This window comes from Pteronotus mesoamericanus, unplaced genomic scaffold (assembly GCF_021234165.1).
Source record: "Pteronotus mesoamericanus isolate MK-2021 breed Mesoamerican mustached bat unplaced genomic scaffold, CSHL_Meso_final contig_265, whole genome shotgun sequence".
NCBI classification, from domain to species: domain Eukaryota; kingdom Metazoa; phylum Chordata; class Mammalia; order Chiroptera; family Mormoopidae; genus Pteronotus; species Pteronotus mesoamericanus.
Window position 1 is genome coordinate 1,192,647 of NW_026555113.1, and position 19,806 is coordinate 1,212,452.

At 54.7% G+C, this 19,806-nt stretch overlaps 1 protein-coding gene across 1 annotated transcript in view; it reads right to left on the reverse strand.

Annotated features, from left to right (window-relative positions):
- Positions 1–5,200: 5,200 nt before the first annotated feature.
- Positions 5,201–19,806, reverse strand: part of CNPY1 (canopy FGF signaling regulator 1) — a 36,058-nt gene continuing 21,452 nt past the window's right edge. The window contains 6 exon segments of the mRNA XM_054574795.1: positions 5,201–5,397; positions 8,894–9,026; positions 9,194–9,524; positions 11,921–12,017; positions 13,705–13,746; positions 13,748–13,918. Coding sequence (XP_054430770.1) covers positions 9,229–9,524; positions 11,921–12,017; positions 13,705–13,746; positions 13,748–13,918 — 606 coding nt within the window. The 3' untranslated portion in view covers positions 5,201–5,397; positions 8,894–9,026; positions 9,194–9,228.

A 19,806-nucleotide genomic window follows, 5' to 3' on the forward strand; every position in this document is an offset into this window, starting at 1 on the left:
GCGCGGCCCCGTGGCCCCTCTCACCTAGACGGCTGGTGTCAGGGACAACGGGACGCACCGCCGTTCTTGGTGTCTGTTTCTGGAAACGCACACGCCTAGACTGTGCCTTCAGAGGCCTCGCCCTCACGGCCCTTCGCTTTGTAAAGGGCTCTGGAGCCGCGGGCCCCACGGGCCTCTGACACCGGAGTGTAGGAAGTGGAGTCCCGTTACTCAGAAATGTCCCTCCCTCTCACATCCGACCGGCGATCCACGGGGATCCCTCCCGCAGCCGGGCCACCCCCTCTAGGGCGCCCCCAAAGCGAGCACGGGGCGTCGGGCCGCGGAGATCTTCTCCAGTAAAAGGAACCTTCTCGTTCCCCTCCCCCGCCACCCTGGGTTGAGCAATTGTGTTTACGTAGTTCAGGTGGGGACTTAGATGGTCGATAACGGTTGTCCCGTCCTCAAATGCTTCTTAGAATGTCTTGTTGTTTTACTGTTAGAATGTCAAGTTGTTTACTTGGCTGAGGATTGCATGTGGCCGGCTGAACTTTTTGGAAGGATTTCGGGATGAAGTCTCTGGGTTCCTACCACTTTAAGACTGGACGCTGAGGAGGGCCGGCCGGTCAGCACATTCACCGGAAGGTCCCGTGGGGGCTCTGACCTGCTGTTCGGCTCTCTGTGCCTCAGTTTCTCCCCTGGACAGGATTGCTTCCTGCTCTTTAAGGCAGGAGATCTTAACCTGGGTGCCGCGAACTGGGGTGGGAGCTCACCCTTGCTTTCGCTAAACAATCTCTAGCCGAAACGCTGCCACTGGGGCCCGCGTCACTGCCTGAGACAAGGGGGCCGCTTGACGTCACTGCTATTGCCCCGTCGCGCCGCAGCGGGGCGGGGGGGGAACGTAAGAGAATACCGTTTTTGCTCATCACTACTTCCAAATCGGTTACTAGACCTGCTGCTCTCGTTCTTGCCATTCAGTCCCAGGAAAGAGACCCACACCGCAGTTCAGTGTGTTCGTGCCCTGGCCAGGGGCTCAGCTGGTTGGAGCATCGTCCTGTGCACCCCGATTCAGGTTCAGTCCCCGGTTGGGGTGCGCACGGGAGGCAACTGATCAATGTTTCTCTCACACCGATGTGTGTGTGTGTGTGTGTGTGTGTCTCTCTCTCTCTACCAATTTTTTAAAAATGTATCCTTTAAAAACGTATTTTATAACTATCTCAATCTGCTCTGCCTGGTGTGGCTCAGTGGATTGAGCGCCGGCCTGTGAACCAGAGTCACCGGTTCAATTCCCAGTCAGGGCACATGACTGGGTTGCAGGTTGGGTCCCCAGAGGGGGCACGTGAGAGGCAACCACACGTTGATGTTTCTCTCCCTCCCTTTCCCTCTCTCTGAAAATAAATAAATAAAATCTTAAAAAAGGAAAGAATGTCCAATGTGCCAAAGTTGCAGGTTGGATACCCAGTCAGGACACCTACAAGAATCAATCGATGCATAACTACGTGGAACAAAACATTTGATGCTTTTCTCTCTCCCTCCCTCTCCCTCTCTCTAACATCAATTAAAAAACAAAAAACCTCTAAAGGGACCAAAAAGACCCCAGCGCCTCCAGGGCCCCCCGGCTGCCCCCAGCACTGTAAGAGCCTAAATTAGCAAATAAAAATGAACCACTTTGTCCTCTCTTGGAAATCAGCAAGAACAGATGAAATTGATGAAATTGCTTTATAACCTGAGTCTGTGCAGAGGCTGAAACTCAGGTTACACCCACAGTCGCACCCGACGGGCGATCAGGGTCCCACGAAAGTCCGGTGGCAGGTCCCGCGGGACACTCAGCTCCCAGCGTGGCCCTGGGCATGTGCCATGGAGGCCCCGGGGCGGGGGGGGGGCGGGGGGCGGGGTTCCCGTCCCTCTTGAACATCCTCCTCCACATGGGAACTGACTGCGACAAGGACATTCTCTGATGCAGCCGAGGGCCACAGTCCATGGTGGGGGGCGCCCCTCCACCGAGGGGTCCCCGCGGTCACTGGCTCTCCACACCCAGCAGGCGCCCCATCATTCCGGCCTTCCCACGGGGAGTCCCTGCTTCTCTGTCCTCAGAAGGAGACACACCTGGGTCCCGTCACCTTGGAGGCCCCCCGACGCCTGCCGCAGGCCACTGGCCGGAGAGCACGCTCCCCGAGTCCAGGTCCCCCACGGGCAGCGTGCGCAGTCGGCCCGACCTCCCTGCGCGAGCCTGGGTTTGTCCTGTCTCTGCAGCTCCGGCACCCGCTGCCGGTCGTAGCGTGAGGCTTAGCGTGAGGCACGTCGCCAGGGACAGGTGGCCCTCGAGGGAGGAGGGCGAGGACCCCAGTCCCTCCTTGTCCAACGTGGGGCGGGCACCAGCTCCCACAGTTGCTCCGTGTCCCCCCCACCGCCCACGGCAGCCCCCCGCTGCCGCCTGTCTGAACATGGAGGCTGCTCCACTGTCCCCCCCCTTGGGCCCTGTCCTGCTCAGCGCCCACCACGGGGCCTCCCGACGCGCAGGTGGTGAAGGAAATGTGCCAGGAGCACAAGACCAAGAAGACCGTGTGGGGACAGGGGCGCAGGCGGTGCCCGGGCACCACGCAGGCCGCGGCAGTTTGGCTCTGGGCGGGGCTCAGCGAGAGGCCCCCACAAGTGAGGGAGGCCCGGGGGGAGGTGCCGGGCGTTTGGCCACAGCGAGGCCCCTGTGGACGCCCCGACCGGGGGGCGCGGCAGGTGCGGGGAGGCCCCCCAGCGCTTTCGCGGGAGCCTGCCAGGCTGCACGGCGGGACCTGCGGGGGAAGGATCTAAACGTGGCTGGGTTTACGGGCCAACCCAGGAGAAGGGCCCCGAGGTTCACATCCAAGGCAAGAAATGGAGGGAAAGGCTGCACCTGATGAGAAGGCCCAGGTGCTGACTCGTCTGGGACCAGGACAGGGGCAGCCGAGGCTCCGGGGCACCAGCCGCAGAGCAAGGACGCAGGACAGCGCGGGAATCCCAGAACCCACAGACAAAGGGGCCCCGACCTGGGCAGAGCCCTGGGCGTGGGTCAGGTGGCCGCCCCCCCAAGGAGGCTTGGGATCCCTGGTCCCGCGGCTTTCTGCCCTGAGTAATGGGGTGACTCTGCGGTGACCGAGCACCTTGGCGCCTAACGGGAAACGGCCGTTTGGGAAGGAGTCCCGGAACGAGAGACGCGGAGCCCGTCCTGGATGCGAGACACAGGCGCCAAGAGCGGGGAGCACCGCTTCCGAAAAGGCAGGAGGGCCATCTCTCTCTCACGGGCAGCACATCCACCCAGGAGGGCGGCAGGCCTGCGGCTGCCCCTCAGCTGAGCAGAAGGGCGTCGGGGCCGCGGGGACGCCTCTCCAAATCGCGGCTTCCGCTCCGCGGGGGCCGCAGCCTTGCTGGTGGGCGGAGGCTGGCGTCACCGAGCTGTCTGGGGCTTGGCAAGGACGGAGCGTGACACAGCGCGGTCACCTGGGGCTGCAGCCCACGCAAGGCTGACCTGCAGCCTTGGACTTCGCAGTCCCAAAACCGGTCCAGGTTCTCGTGTCCACAGAGGACACAGAGGGAGCTAAGTGCCAGCACCTGCCGTTTGTCACAGGGTGCTTTGCTTTCTCAGGGAAAAAAAAAGCAAAAAAACAAACCAAACCATTCAAGTGACCCTTTCATCTTAGGGCATTCATATTTAATCAATATTTAATCACAGCTTTGATTGCACATCAAGGCAGTTGAAGGGTCTATTTCCACCTCAAGGTGTAATAATTTAATAACACTGATTGGACCTTGTATTAGATTTCACTCGGTTTTCATGCTGTGTCACTTTAAACAGGGTCCATTTTTTAATGGGGACCAAGGAGTCCATTTTTCGGTTCTCTGCTCTCCCCTGCCCACCGTCGGGCAGGCGGGCGTGCTGGTCGGCGCCTTTGATGAAGAACAACAAAGCCACAAAGATCATTTCTATCAGACAATGGAAAGCACCTGATTGAAATCTCTCTGTTGACAATGGTGTCACCTCAAGGGTTCTTGTCACCCTCTCTCTCTGCGCTGGTATCAGAGGACATGCGGCGCAGACAGCGCCACCTGTTCAGAGAGCAGCTCGGAGGCAAACGGTGCCCGCGCGACGCCAGGAGCGCGCCCGAGCCCGACAGGTGCCGTCCTCGCTGTTCGCGACGCTGGAAGTTGGTATTAATATTTTAACTTGTCTCTTACAGGATCCGTCCGGGCCTCAGCCAGGCCTAACGAGCCGCCACGGAGCACTGAGCTGCGTTTTGTACCTCGCCTGCCTCAGGTGTCAGGGCATTGACATCCCCCGGGAGGCGGCGGGAGGCGGTCGAATCTTTGTCGCCTCTGAGCGCGGCTCCTGGGGCGGCCCAAGGCTGCCGCTCAGGAGCTGTCTCCCACGCTGCGCTGTGACCGACATGATCCCATTATGTTTCGGGGGACACGAGTTGGACCCTGGTCTCCTGAAACCTGTGTTCCCTCATAACGAGCCACGTTGGAGGAAGAGTCTACTGGGCTTCCACTGTGACCCCGCGGTGTTGTCGCCCCATAACGTCCTGACGAACAGGTTTCGTGAGTATGTTGCTGGCGCGCGCGCGCGAGATCTCCTCTGTGCGCTGTAACCGAGCATGTTTTTTCCTTTCTGGGACATCTTCAAAAGCAAGGCAGGGCACACAGAACTAATTTTTTTCCCTTTGAGGAAGTGAAGAACTCTCTGCAGGCGTTGCCTCCGAGACCTGCCCTGGGGGTGAACAAAGCTGCGGCCAGCGTCCCCGTCCTGACCTGCTCCCTGTCTGCACGCACAGGGCTGTGCTAGTGCCCCCCTGTGCCGCGGCCCCCGCCGCCGCGTCCCGGGCCCCCAGGAGGCGGAGAGCTGCCCCCCCGGGCTCCGCAGGGCCAGGACCTACAGATACACGACCTACTCGTGTGTTCAGCTCACTCACCGCCTCCACGTGAGGAACGGCCCCAAACAGGGGACCCTTCCGCTTCAGCGAACACGCAGTGAGGGCAAAGGGCAGCACGGATGTCCCCCAAAAGGACAGCGGCATGGACGGGGTCTTTTCCTAGGTGATTTAAGGCTAATGAGTTGTTACGACTTTCATCTTTAAATTTCATCGATCCCCTTTGATCGTTGATCTATTTAGCTCCTTGCTCTAAACACCCATAATCTAAGGAATTTAAGAAACTTACAAAGGGACGCTCAACCACGGGCAGAAAACCGTAATGAAAACACACTTGCCTCGAACAGGTATCTTTTTGTTGTGACATTTGACATAGCTCATTGCGCCCTGGCAGGGAGCTGTGCCATATGCCGTGCAGCGGGCGTCGAGGTCTAAGATTAGCTCGCAGATTTGTATCCAATTTTGAAACAGGCCACAACACCCCATCCAAGAGCAGCTTTTTCTCATATTCCATTGCCACCTACATTTCAAGATGGAGATATAATTACATTTTTTATTAAAATAAAGCTATTGCATACATGAATAAGTAGCAACCTAAGCAGAGAAACAGGTATCAAAAAAGAGAACCAGCTATTGACTCTTTTTTTTTTTTTTTTTTTAGGGCTTGTCTTAGTAAATAAAGTATTGATCCCGCCCTTTTGGGACTTCAGCTCAATTCCACTCCGCACTCCTCAGTGAAATGGACTCCTTGGTCTTGGCTTATTCTCAGCAAATAGTAACCCACATAACAAACACAACTGTTCATCTCAGCCAATTTGGCCTTTTCTCGATGAGAACGGGTTCGCAGAAGCCTTCCGCGGAGACCCGAAGACGCCATCTCATAAAAGCGCAATTCGAAACCGCCTGCCCCCGCACACATCGTCTCTGCTGTTGTCTCCACAAACATCACCCCCCCTCCCCCTCCCGGGATTTCTGTGCGGCCCAGGATGCGGTCGCTTCCCTTGGACTCGGAGGAACTTTTCTGCCACGTCCTTGGTGGTGTTTTGTTTCCTGGCTTTTTGCCTTTGGCCACCAACATCATTAAAAAGGCAGGGACACCGTCTGGGAGGGACATGGAGCCAGCATCCGCTCCGTCTATTAGTCTATTAGGCACAGGCCAAAGCTGCGTGGCCTGCCCACGGCCCTGGGGGACGGCAGGGCGCGGGGTGGGGGGTGTCCCGCGTCCGGGAGCCACACGGCAGCTTCCGGCGCTCCACCGCCGTTTCATCAGTAGCCTAGTGCGCTACAAATGTTGGCGTGAATTTAACTGAATACGTTCGATCTGGGAAAAAATGCCCCCAAAGAAAAAAAAAGGTGTAATCAAAAATCTTGTAAGAGACAAGGCCGTTTTGACTGGGAAATCAAATGTGGAAAAAGCCGTGTGTTAGCCAAACCTTAGCGAGTTGCCCTCAGACAAGACGCACGGTCCTCTCCGGTCCAGGCGGACGCAGCCTCGGCGCGACGAGGCGCACCTGTGCCCGGCCCCAGGCCATGGGCCGGAGGCCCGTTCTCTCCAGGCCTCCCCAGGACGAGTGCCCTTTATGCCAGAGGACCTGCGGCCACGCTGGCCAGAGTCTGAACGGGCACGGCCTCGTGACAGCGGTTACAGCGTCGGCGGGGACTTTGTGGGGGCCCCTCCCTCCACCGAGAGGAGAAGGCAGGTTTCTTTTGGGTGCACAGACCGAAAAAGGCCCAGGTGAGTGCAACGTTTATGACTTGCTGCGTGAAATGCTAAATTCACAGTAACTAGAGAGGCTGGCAGAAAGATTCAGGGACTAGTTTGTAAACACCCATTTTACAACCCTGCTGGAAAAGGGTGCTAATTGTCCTTCAATCCTGCTTCCATTTTCTAGCAGCTGCAACGGTTTTACGCTACTGAACCAGCTCCAGACAAACCCAAACAGCACAGCTCCTCGATTTCCCCCCAAACAGGAGAGAGGGACGTTAAGAATCTGGCCTTTAAAAAGAGTTGGGATGGGGGGCCAGGCATGGTAACTTTTCCCAGATTTAAGAAGTGTTTCCTGCAGAAAAGCCGGCAGCCCCCGGGTTTACACAGCGCGATTTCTAAGCAACGAGGGACCGCGTGGCAAGCCATCCTTGCCGTTTCAGGGCAGCGTTTACAGCACCCCACCCAGGAAGTTTCCACGGGCAACAATGAGAATTTCTTTTACAAAGCGAGTGTAGAGCGCACCCTGGTATTGGAGGCGGCTAAAGTCAGGTTCCCTCGAATGTGCGTTTCACAGGCGTGAGGAACCGCTCGAGGGGGAGGGGGAGGGGGCGACGACGCTCCTTCCTGTGCCAGCGTGGTCACGGGTAACGTGGCGCAACCCCCCCCGCCCTCCCCGCTCCACGCCTGCAAAACCTCGCCCGTGGGGGAATGACAGGTTAGTCAGGAGTCAAGACTACACACGAGACATGAGCTGAAAGCCTTTTCAAAACAACAACAGGAGAGTTTGCAGCCCAACAAAAACTGGTCACGGGTGTTGTCCTGTAAGACGCATGATATACTAAGAAATCGACTTCCTAAATTATTGGAATTCAGAATACACGCATAAGGCCAGTGTAATGCCTTGTAACGGATCATTATAAAGTGATTCGTTATTTCTGCTCATTCAATTAAATTTCAGAGATTACAAAGTCTTCCAACTTCTGGTTTCTAAGAAACTTAAACTTCATTCTTGATGTGGAGTGAGTGTGTTTCTTTCACCGGTAGCCATATATAACCCAGAAGAGACAATCTGGAATTTGGGGCAAGATATTTTATTCATTGCATGACCATCTAAGAAATCAAATCAAGTTCTTATAAAATAGAACACATTCTTGTATATGTGCATAAACTATAGAGGACACATTACTAAATCCTTATTTCATGTACGAAATGGCTTCTCCTTTTTCCTGTTACCAAATTAAATGCTTTATTGCCACACCGATGTTTATCAAATCCACAAAGATAATTCGTTCGATGCCCTCAGCCTCACCTATAGAAAGAATCCGGGGGTGTGTGTGTGTGTGTGTGTGTGTGTGTGTTTTAATGAGGCCCAACAACAGATTTTCAATGAAACACTGTACACAAGACAATGTAATACAAACAAGGGACACAAAGTTTCTTCCCACAAAGAGACGGGACGACATAAACGCAGGCACTGACCTGGGGCTGTGACGTGACGTCTTTCTAACGGGGGGCACGTCACTCCTGGAGCTCAGTGCGCCCGGTAGAAGCCTCACACCGACCTGGAGGGGAAGTGGAAGCGCCGCACCATCGCGCGGGGAACCAGCCCCAGAGCCACCGGCCTCCTGCAAAACGCCTGTCCTCACGGCAGCACAGCTTTAAGGCTTTTGCACGGTGGACGAGTTCAAACTACACAAAGGCCAAAAGAAGGGTGTCATCGACTTTCTGTCCCCCGCCCCGGCCTCCGCAGGGGCCACCGCTTTGGCCACTTCACGGTGCTTTGGAAATGTTTTTTCACGAGGCGACCAATGCTCCCACAGTTCACAGAGAGGCAGGGCGCCCTTGGCACTTCACCCAAGGAGCAGGAGGGCTTTGCTACACACGACTTTTCCAATCGGAGGCGACTCCCGCCACCTCTCTTTAGAAAGGCGACGGATTAGTCAACACAGAAAATATGCCAGCCTAGAAAGCGATTGTTGGGTACATTAGAATTGTTTGGTACCTTTTTGTGGTCTCTACAAAAAGGCAGTAACGCTTTTAGTTTAAACATGGGCCACATATTTATAGATCCTTGATCCTTTATGCCCTAGGTTGCATTTGCAATGATCACATGACCAATTCATCATCCTGATGGTTTTACGTGCCAAGATCTGATATCAAAGCTTAAGTGCTGTGTGCCCCGGATACACGTATGTGTTTGTAGTTATACCCTCACCTGCGCTAGCTGGCGAACACCTCCCCTCATTCGTGGTCTGGCCTGATACGTTCTCGGCCTTGAACAGAACATAGCTATACTTTGAACCATTACCTTGTGTCTTATGAAGGTTTTAGAACATCAAGGTGACGTCAAGGCCTTAAAATGGAGATCCGGAGAAGCCTGGGCTATGTGCCCCGAAATATTTCATGAGGAAAATCGAATGAACTTGCTGGTATTTCTTTGCCTGGGGAAGAAAAAAAAAAAAAAAAAAGAGGGCGATTCCATGGGCAACGCCCCTCCCCCACGCTGTCGCCACCAGCACAGGTGGCCCGAGGGCTGCGTCAGGCCCGCCGGCCAGCAGGCCACAGCGGCCTCCGCCCGGCCGGCACCCGCGCGCGTGGGAACACAGACCTGCGCCGCCTCCGAGGCTCCCACTGTGCTGATTTTTAAATCCCAGCGCCATCGTCCGAGCATTCCACACGCGACGCGCTGCCTCTGCCGGCCCCCGTTTGTCGGCTTGTGTGCAGGGCGTGCGTCTTGGAATCGTAATATTTTGAAGGCTCGAATGTGCTGGCCAGCCAGATGGGGACAGATCCCTTCACAGGGGCCCGTAGAGCACGTCGCCAGGAAGCACACTCGAAACAGCTCTCAACCCCCGAGGTCAGCGGCGCTGACGTCCTGAGAAGCCTGTGAGGGGCCCTCCTGCGCGCCCGTGTGATTGCGAGACATAAAGGGAAGTGATCTACGTTAAAGAGAAAAAAGCAAAACTCATCTCTACACACTTGTTTATATACGTGTACGTACCGTACACACGAAGCATCGAAAGGGATGTACCTGCCATCACACTTCCGATTTTAGAAATAACGAGTTGTGAAAATACTCCTCATCTCCCTAAAAGCAGCATGTGGACGCTTTAGCAGCTCTGGGCAGGGTGCCCCGGGCAGAGCCTGCGCTGGTGGAGAGTTACTCGTGCCGGCGCTTTCATAACCTCCGCCCTCCTTCACACCCACGGCCGGATGTTGGGGACGCCGTTGGATTCGCGGGGGTCAATCGCAGGGAAGTTGTTGGGCAGCAGAAGTGGCCCCGCTCGGTCTTCCCCAGGCCGAGCAGGCACCCCTGCTACCACAGGGGACCCCCGGCGAGAGTCGCGGGCTCCGCTGCAAAGCAGCCGGTGTTTTCCTGCAACGTGCCAGGTTAATAAAAGGAAAGCGAGTATCTGCAGACCTTTTACATGCTTATCGGCACCCGCCCCACGCAGTAAAGCGGCACTCACACGCTGGGGCCTTCTCTGGAGGTAATTCTTACGCTGGAACCCATTCTGCCCTGTTACGTGGTGAGAATTTCCTTCAACAGGAAGGGGACTGGGAGGACAGGGGGCTAGACTCTTTTTTTAAGATTAATACACGTTTTCATTTTGGGACTTAGGAATGGTTTAGAACATCCATCAATACGTTACGTAAAGACACAAAATGTGAAGAAAACCACCCACCCACCCACCCAGCCAGCCTGCTCGCTCCGCAGCCACGGGTCTGCCCCCACCTCGCGGTGCCAACCTCGCTCTCCAAGACCCTGACATTTCTGTGCATACTGGGAACGCTTAGCCCCGCTTTCTAAAACGCCAGCTGCTGTTGGGAACACATTACCTAATTGTGTTATTTTATACCCGTGATAGGGCACAAATCTTAGGGTTGTGCTGTAGGCTTGCATTTTCTTGAGGTTAGGGTTAATTTTTTATTTCCCATTATAAATATGCAGAAGGAATGAGGCGACTGTTACTACTGCTGAAAGACAGTCCAACAGCTGCCCTCGGACAGAAGGTCTCTCCCCCAAAGCTTGGGACGTGGGGGCCCTGCGGCCGTGGAGGGTGGGCGGGACCGCGGGGCCTGCTGCAGCATCGGGTCGCCGTCCTGGTCCTGCCGGCGCCCTGCCCGCGCGGCCCCGCATGCCCAGGCGGGCGCGGCCCGCTGTGAGGAGGGACAGCCGACATCGGCGGTGCCGTCGACCGCCGCATGCTCCTGTCTTGGTGCCTGCGGGCTTCTCTGAGTCATTGGAAAGACCCCCAAAAGCACTGTCTTTGGGAAAGTGCAGCTACGCACTTACTCACGGGCGTTGCACAAAGTGCATTGCGCATCTGAAATCGATGAACAAAAGCTCTCCGGCTCCTGAGCAACCCTGGCTGTTCCTGGTTCTCCTCAAACTCCCAACCACAGTAGGCCTTCAACAGGAAAACAACCCTTTTTCTATTCGGAATAAGAAAACTCCATCTTGTTACATGGGGATTTGTTAACCACCTCTCTCTGAATAACTTTTGATGGCCTAACTATTTATCTACAGAAGTGCAGTTATTATTTTACGAACTCTGGCAACACATTGGATACTGTGGATGGAAGGGTATTATACTTTATTATAAATAGTTGCTAAAAGCTAAGTGGCCCAAACTTCTCCCAACAACGAAGAAAAAGTGCTCCCGGCTCTGAGTCAGCGTGTACCTGCTGGGAGCCAATGGCGGTAGCACGTTTTGACTTTGTATGTAGTAAGTCAAGTTCGGGCCATTTTTTCCCAGCTTCTGAGTGTTTGTGTGTATTTAAGAACGTGAATCAAGTATTATTTTCCCCCCTCTGCCAGGGGGAAAAAAAAAGTTCCTATGAAGGAGATACTCTGGGAAAGGAACTTGTAAAAAAATAGCCAGCACCCCTGACAAATGAACAAACAAAAAACATTTTAAATATCTCACTAAATAAAGACCCCACTTTCTGTCGCTGTTGTAGGTACCAGGCAAGACCGAGAATTCCTTTCCCCGTCCAGGATGAAGACTTCCAATCGCTCCAAGTTTGAAAGCAGCCAAGCACTTTGGGTTCTGGTCGGATTCGGACCAGCAGGACCCGTCAGAAATCGCGCCCTTTTGAATTCCCTGAAAATGCGGAGGCAGCCAGCGCTGCCGCGCAAGCCCCAGCCCTGTGGCTGTTTGTTTGTTTTCTCTCCCAGGGTGTTGTTTCTGATTCACTGGAGGAGCTTTGGTGGCCCGGAGACAAGAAGCTCAGTTTGGGAAAAAAAAAAAAAAAAAAAGAACGAAGCTGCGTTGCTGGGGGCGGGGCGGGGGGGCCAGCGAGAGGGCCCGTGTTACATCAGACACAGTACCTGACTTCTCAGTGCTCAGCTTGTCAGCCAGGTAGCGTGCCTCCCGGGCGAGAAGGGAGGGTATTTCGTCTTCAGACTCCTCTGTGATGGCTTCGCACTGTGGAAGCAAAACACCACCATGTGTGGGTGCGGACGCACTCGCAAGGCATCGTAGCAGCGTTTTATTGGCTGGCAACACAAAATCGTGGGGCCAAGGGGGTCCGTTTTTATCAGCCTTTTGGGTTCAAGACATCATTGCGTGTTCGCCCTCCTTCCAGCATGTTGAAGGCATCCTTTTCCTGGGACTTAACGAGCTGATTAGTCGTGTTGAAAGACGGGAATGAGGAATGGTTCTGGGTGTCTGTCTCTCCTCCTCAAATTGGAATGCACAGAGAGGAAGAAACGCATTTCCTACTGATGGGGCTGAAAAGTCTTCATTTATTTACATTTAAAAAAAAAAAAGAAGAAGCCAGCCCCTCGAAATGGTTAAACCAGTTTCCTTCCGATTTAACATAATAATCCATTTTCGTGGTTTTAAACCAGGACCTGAAGTGTGAAAACAATTAAGCTTTCTCAGCAATCAAAACACATGCATCTTTAATTTCAGTGTGCATAACACGCTTGACAGTTACTTCGCGAAGTTTCCTGTCATACCATTTAGGGACCCGGCCACGATTTCACTTTGCTGCTTCTCCCCCCCCCCCCCCCCCCATCTGACTTTTCAGCAAAGAGGGAGCTCAAATTTGCCCGTGCGTTCAGAAATCTCACACTCCAACTGGAGGCTCTGCCTGTGGGAGAAAACCGCCAGGTTCCAGTCTGGGAGCAGCGAAGCTCCAGGGGGCCGTTCGCCAGAGACTGGGGACTCGTTTTCGGAGTCTGTTAAGCAAGACTAAAAATGCTGAGTGGCCCTGAAAACACACTTCAGCGCCACGACAATATGTTTCCCTACAACCGGTGAAATACAAGCACAGGTGCTCCATACAGTTCCGATTCCAAAGTCCTTTTACCCCAGCATCATTACCTGTGCTTTTTAATGAAACCGAAATCGTGCAAAGTCAGTTGAGGCCCCCGGGTCGGGGCGCCAGCATGCCTGACGTTTGGCTAACGCGTGAACGTAACTCGTTCCTAAAGCAGGCTTTTTCCATCGCTCCGATTCAACAGCATTAAGGGAAGGGAAATATATTGCAATCCAGTTTGCCAGGCACACTCTGGTGAACCAGGGGCCGGGATTGAGGTAAAATAAACATTTTACTGGGGGGGGGGGGTTGGCATTACACCAACTACCATACCTAAGCCTTTGTTTAACTTAGTTGGTGCTAAAATACTTGAATTAACTCGGGGGGGGGGGGCGGAAATGTTCTCTTCTCTGAAACCCTAGGTGTTCCCCTCGTCCCCACCGTTTGCCCTTCCCTCTTTGAGGACGACACTCTCGCTTTAATTTGGTTGTGACCCTGTTAGGGACCTACCTCGGCGAGAAGACCCACCGAGACCCCACAGAAGCCAAGCAAACTGTGCCTCCGAGTCGCTGGGGTTTGTCACAGCCCTTTCTGGACAACACCCCTTAACTTTCTGGGCCCAGGCCACACGCCACAGCCCCCTCGCGGCCCGCCAGGCACGTTCCCAAATGCACGCGCGCACTGGGCGTGCGGCGGGACCACAAAGCAAACGGAGCATTTTCATATGCGCCGCCTTGAAACTCAACAACCGAAAACAAATAGCCCCCCCCCCGGAAAAAATAAATAGATAAACAAACAAGCCAGAAGCGCGCTCCGTGAGCGCAGGACTCGCCTGCGGAGGGAGCTTACCGCGAATTTCCAAGGTCTGTAAGCCTCTTGAGTGAAAAACAAAAAAAGGATTTTTTTAAAAGTCTTTGTATATGTTGTCTCCTTTCCTGGGGGCGAATCTCTTGAACGTCTTCTCCTCGGTTCCAGGGTCCTCCTCCAGCCTGGAGCCGTCCACCCGCGGGCATGCTCGGCCCGGGAGGCCCGCGAGGAGCGCCTCGGGCCGGGCCAAGGGGATCTGCCGGGAGCCAGGCGGGGAGGAGACTCGTCTCCAGGCGCCAGGGATTTGGAAGGCGCCCTCGGGGCTGGCTGGGCAGGCGCGCCCGCGGCCCGCCGGTTCCCAACGCAAGGGCCAGCCTGCGGGCGTGTTATTTACGCAATTTAAGAAGTTAGCTTCAGGCCTGGGTGTTTTAAAAGTGCGTATGCTTGCAGGTGGACGGGAAAAAGACGTTCAAACGCGAGACCACACTTAGGCAGAGTGTGGAAAAGTCATTGACCGCGCGCGGTAAGGCATCCGGCACAGAACACGGTCGTTATCCGTCTGGTTGGCAGAGGGAGAGAGGAGGAGGAGGGAGAAGATGAAGCCAGGAGAGGAGAGGCGAGCCGAGCTGGAGGGAGGCGGCTGCTCCCGGCTGGTTCCAGAACTCTCCATCAGTTCCAGAGAACTTAGGCACAGCCACGGGTGCGTCCCCGGCGGTGCCTGCGGGCCCCGACACCGCGGAGCGCCCCTGCGCGGAGTGGAGCGGGCACGCGACCCGAGGCCACGCGCCACCGTCGCCAGCGCGACCGCGCTGTCCCTCAGAACAGCTGGTGGCCGTCGCCGCTCGCCCCGCTCCCTCCGGAATCCAGCGAGGATGCAGAGGACCCTCTGGCCGCCACCTCCGCCCCGCGCGGGGGTCAAAGAGCACCCCTCGCCCTTGGAAACGGAGACAAAAACTTGGGGGCCGCCTAGACGGGTCAAGGTGCAGGAGGCTGGTCCCCGGTTCCTTCCGGAAGGGGGCGGGGACCCGCCAAGGGCGCCCGGACGCGCCGTGCGGCCGGGCCTGGCGGGCTCCTTCCCTCTCCACCCTCCGCTGATCAAAGCAGGAAGTTTGCCTGACTACCATGGTGACAGCGGCTGAATCACAAACGGTCTCGATTTCGGCGATGTCGCCATCCGCAGCCTCCATTGTCCCCTTTCAGGCGCAGTGTGAACCCTTCCGGTGCCGGCGACCGCGCGGCATTCACAGGCGCGCTCCGGGCGCACAAAGGGCCCCCGCGCCTCGCCGCCGCCATCTGGCCGCGAGGCGCACGGCCGCGCGGGGGACCCGCCGGGAGCGCGGGCGGGCGGCGCCCCGGCCTGAGGTCCCGCGCCGGGGCGACCCGGCTCTTACGGACCTCAGCTTCGTTAAAAAAGGAGAAAAAAGTTCAAAGAAACAAGAAGAGGAAAGAGCCCAAGAAAAACACCACTAAGTGACTTTCAACGGCCCTGCCGTGTGCTGGGTAACAAAATCCCCTGGTATCCCTCAAAACCCAGCTTCAGTTGGCCTTTGAACGGCTGTCCAGGTTGCTTATGAAACTGGAACACCCCACCTCAGTTATTTATTCACTAAAAGATCAAGTTTTTAAAAACTCACGAGGGTGTTAGTTTTTTTTTCAGGTCTGCTGTCAAAAGAGCTGAAAGGGGTTGCTTTAAAGTGCACACGCCCGAAATGCAAGTTGCATTTTCTCTACACCTTTGAGGATGCCACTGAAGCATCCCACGTTATTTAAAAATATATATATATACACACGAGTTAACAAACTGGCCATGTTTTACCCACAGGAACGAAGGATTACATGCGTATCGGGCTGGACGGCCGCAGGATCCCGAGGTCGATGCTAAACAACAGGGAAGCGGCCGGCTCAGGGCGGTCAGGGCTCGCTCTCCTGCTCTGCGTGAGCTTCAGGTATATTTCTGCATCTGACGCATATGAAATAAATGCAGAATACTTTCCGGATGTCAACAAAACAGCCCTTTCCTGTGAAGAGAAGGGAAGCCTGGCTTATTAAAAAAAAAAAATCTAACAGCAATCAAGAGTCCATTCTCTCCTCCTGCTTCCCTCCTCCTTCCCCGGTCGGAAAGGCGAGGGGAGCGCAGGGAGGGGCTGCCACGGAGGGCGAGGGGCTGCGGGTGTAGAGCTTTGGCCTGAACCCTGTTCCCTGGTGCTTCCCAGGATCTCCCGTGGAGCCGAGGCCGCTCTCAGAAGTGCTTTGTAAAATGGAGCGACGTTCTGGACGTTCTGGGCCGTGTGCGGAAGCGCTGAGGTGAGGGATCTGAGCGCACCAGGCCGCCCGCATGGGAAGGGCCTTCCCTCCCCACGCACGGGGGCCGCCGTTCTTTTACGTCCTGGGGTGGCACGTCTTAAAACCAGACCCCACGGTAAAAGTTGCCACCGATCGGGGGTTGGTTTTCTTATTTTGAAAGTGTAATTTTGTGTGTTCGAACCTCATAGTACTGGGGCTGTTTTATTTAATAAACACAATGTTATGTCAAGGGATCCACATGTGAATTTTATACGCCTTTGCAGGCTATGGCGGTCGGGGGGGGGGGTTGTCGGAACTGGTGGCTCTTTGGAGTAAACATCCTTTAAGAGCAGAGAACGCTTGCTGGCAGGCACCTCTAAAACACGGCGTCACCGTCCTCACAAGAAAGGAAAGACAGTGGAATGAGACTAGCCGAGTAACGTTCACAGAAGATGTTTTAAAAAATGACTTTAAAATCCCCCTGCATCCCGTTCGGCAAGAAAAAATGTTAAGAAAAAGACGCCTATGCCCAGCAGCCCTTGGGATGCGCGTTACGACGCGTGCGATTAGAGTTGTACAGGATTCCCCTTAGCGCAGCGACTTCCAGGAAATTTCAGGATTGTTCTGGAAGAACGGGGAGCTGAGCTGCTTTCTGCCCTCAGAACGGTGTCAGTGTCGGAGCGCGGTGAGCATCCGGAAAGGGGATAAAACGAAGGCTTTCTCTCTGCACTCCGAAGGGTTTGAATGGTGCTTGTCAATAACGCAGCCCCTATTGTCATCGTGAGGGAGGCCGCCTCCGATCCGGAGTGACGGTCTCAGAGATACTGGCCTCATTACAATATGAATGGGAAGGGCGCCATCCGCCCCTCCGGAGGAAGCGGCTTTCTCACCGCACGCGGCTGGGCTGGTGTCTGTTACAGATAGAAAAACGGCGCGGGATGATTCCATCGCTTTCTTGGCGCGCCCCGATCCAGGAGAATCCTGACTTTTCTCATTTGGAAACGTGCCTCCTGCTCACAGGATACTTCGTAGACGCGGCGTCTTTTTTTTCTCCCCCTTTAGGCGTCTTCTGACCATGTGCTTGTTACGTGTGCGGTGACACAGAGGTGGGAGGGGTCCCTGCGCGCGCCTCGGAAAACGGAAACGAGGAGTGGGAAGTGTTGGCTTCGGCGTCCCTAGAAAACCGGGGTCAGGGGTGCGTTCCCCGCTCTAGGACAGCACCTCCACAATGGCCAATTGCAGGGGGCGTGGTGTGTGTTTGGGACTGCGTCTCTGTTCATCGCGTGGCCGATGCCTTGCTTGATGGCTATCGCCACCAAGCAGGGATACAATTACGTCCCGGCGCACAATCGGGCCTGGGGTCAGTCCTTGTGGCATATCTGTCTCTCTCACGAGAGTCTGGAAATCTCAGATAAATCTCACCCATCTTTCTCGTCATTTTGGAGGGTCCTTCAGATGTGAAACCAGGAGTTAGGTTGCTGCGTGACCGATAATTACTTTCCCATTGTTGCAAAGATGGTCTTTCCAGAGGTCTAGTTAACGTAGAAGATTTAAGGGCGTTATAGCAAGTATTGCACCTTGTTGAATCGCTAACTTTTCATCCATAAAAATACTGAAATCGCTTCTGATAGTGGTGAAAAGTCGCTATGTAGACGTGAAAATTCAACCCCTCCTCGCTCTGGGCTGCAATGGGGGAGGCATACGTTCAGAAACTCTTGTAAGCTGATGAGATATATAATTAGCTTTTATGGTAATTGGCTGCTATGAGTTTGTTGTATGACACTTCTTCATATAATATGCAAATAGCATGGGCTGTTTAGTTTTATTAGACAATATAATTACCAATCCAAAGACACTCATCGCAGTGAGGGATAATAAAGGTTGATACATTTTCCAGTGTTCTGAATAGCGGGAAAAATGACTGCTCTGGACTTGCTCAGTAAGAGAAATGTAAGTCACCTTTGTTTCCAGAGCCAAAGCCAGCCGACATAGAAGAGGATTAATGTTAGTTTTCCCAGTTTCCGAATTCGATCTTAAACAGGTGACTTTGTGCAATCGAACCCTGTGGACAAAAATACAAAGACGTCAGCACAGTTTACCATAAATCAGACAGTAAATTATAAAAATAATGGAAAATGCTGCCTCTTTTCATTTGAACCACGGAAAAAGCTTAAAGTGAAGTGTTTTGCAAGTGTTTCCTGTTCTTATTCCTGACGTATTATGTCAGTAACATAAAGTATTTGCTCAGGGTGTGAGAAAAATAGAAATAGTAAGACAGGAACCATGCGATTTCGGAGGGAAATTTTCCCAGAACCCAAAACTATCAAAGTTTCCATTGCCTTTTTTATCCCGGAGCCTATTTTCAATGTTACCAGCGACAGAGTCCAAGAAAAACTGCATCATGGGCCTCCATTGACAAGCTCCAGCTGCGTGGGCGAGGGCGGGGGTCGCCTACTGCGTCCGACCGTTTTCTAAAGTTACGAAAACACACTTGACTTTCATTACCGAAGGCCAAATTAGCGCCGCCATCGGTTCCTCATTTCAGAAAGAATTCCATTAGTCGCCCCCCCCAACCTTTAGCTGTCAAACATTTCAAGGAAAATGAAAAGAAATGCACCTGTGCACATGAGCGCCGCTGCTGCTGCTATTTGTCACCTTCGCTAAAAATCCCGTCCCCCTGCTTGTGAGCTCTGCCTCCCTGCGTACCCTGGAAGGACTTTGCAGGTTAAAGAGATAACAGTAGAAAAAAGGGAGAGTGCTTTCAGGGGCAGAGCCAGCATGAACGGGGTGGGCGTGAATTTTTTCCGTCAATATATATCATTGAACTCCACCCATGTGCCAGGCAAAGGCAACTCTCCGATTCACACTTTTTAGAGGGGACTCTGCGGATTCGGAATGGAAAGCTTGTTACGGACACAGACCGACCGGCAGGCAGGCGGCCCCGGTTCTGACCACCTCTGCCGGACCCTCTCCCCAAACAGAGGCGGTGATGAGCCAGCTTCGGGGAAGCTCCGGCGGGACTCCCCGGCCTCGCCGCCTGCCTGCTCGCAGGCCGCAGCCAGGCTCCCTGAGGCAACGCCCGCGGTCTCGGGGGCACGGGACAGGCGGACCGGGCGTTCACAGGCCCTCATCCCATCTCAGAGATGTGCAGACACGCACACACAGGTCCCCACAGGCTGGAAAGACAGCGCATGCTCTTTAACAACATGTTTAGTAGGAAAAAGGATACGCTCGCTTGATTTAAAAATAAAAAATCCAAAAGGAACAGAAGGGGTGAGTAAGGCCGTATCTACGCCGGGTGCTGCAGCCCGGTTACCCTCGCTTTCAAACATTCCAGTGCACAGCTGTGTGCGCGTGTTTGCAGGGTGCCCATTGTGCACATGTGAGTGACCATGTGTGTTCCCGTGTGCCTGTGGTCTGCACGTGTGTGCCCTCACGTGCACATGTGTTCGCTGTGCGAGCACCCATGTTTTCCTGTGTGTGCATGCATGCCCATGTATGTTGTGTGCGCACGGTGCCTGTGTCCGCTGTTACACAGATCGGAGCCCCGTGCACGCTCTGGGGGATCAGAGGGTTCAGTCACATCCAGGGGCTGGGGACCATCTCCTTCCTGGCCACAGAGGGCAAGGACACCCGCGGCGGTGGCATCAGCGCTCGCGTGCCCCCGTGGGCAGGGCTCGCCCCAAGGACCGGCTCTAAGGGGCGCTTCCGACCACCGTGAGCGACCTCCGGGTCTCCCTGGAATACCTGTCACACATCGGTTTTTGGAGAAAGCGCGCCTTAGCCTCTCTACCCCAACGTGATAGCGGCGCGAGGGCCGGGGGAGGGCTTCTTAGCCCCTTTCCCAGGTGCTGCCCGTCC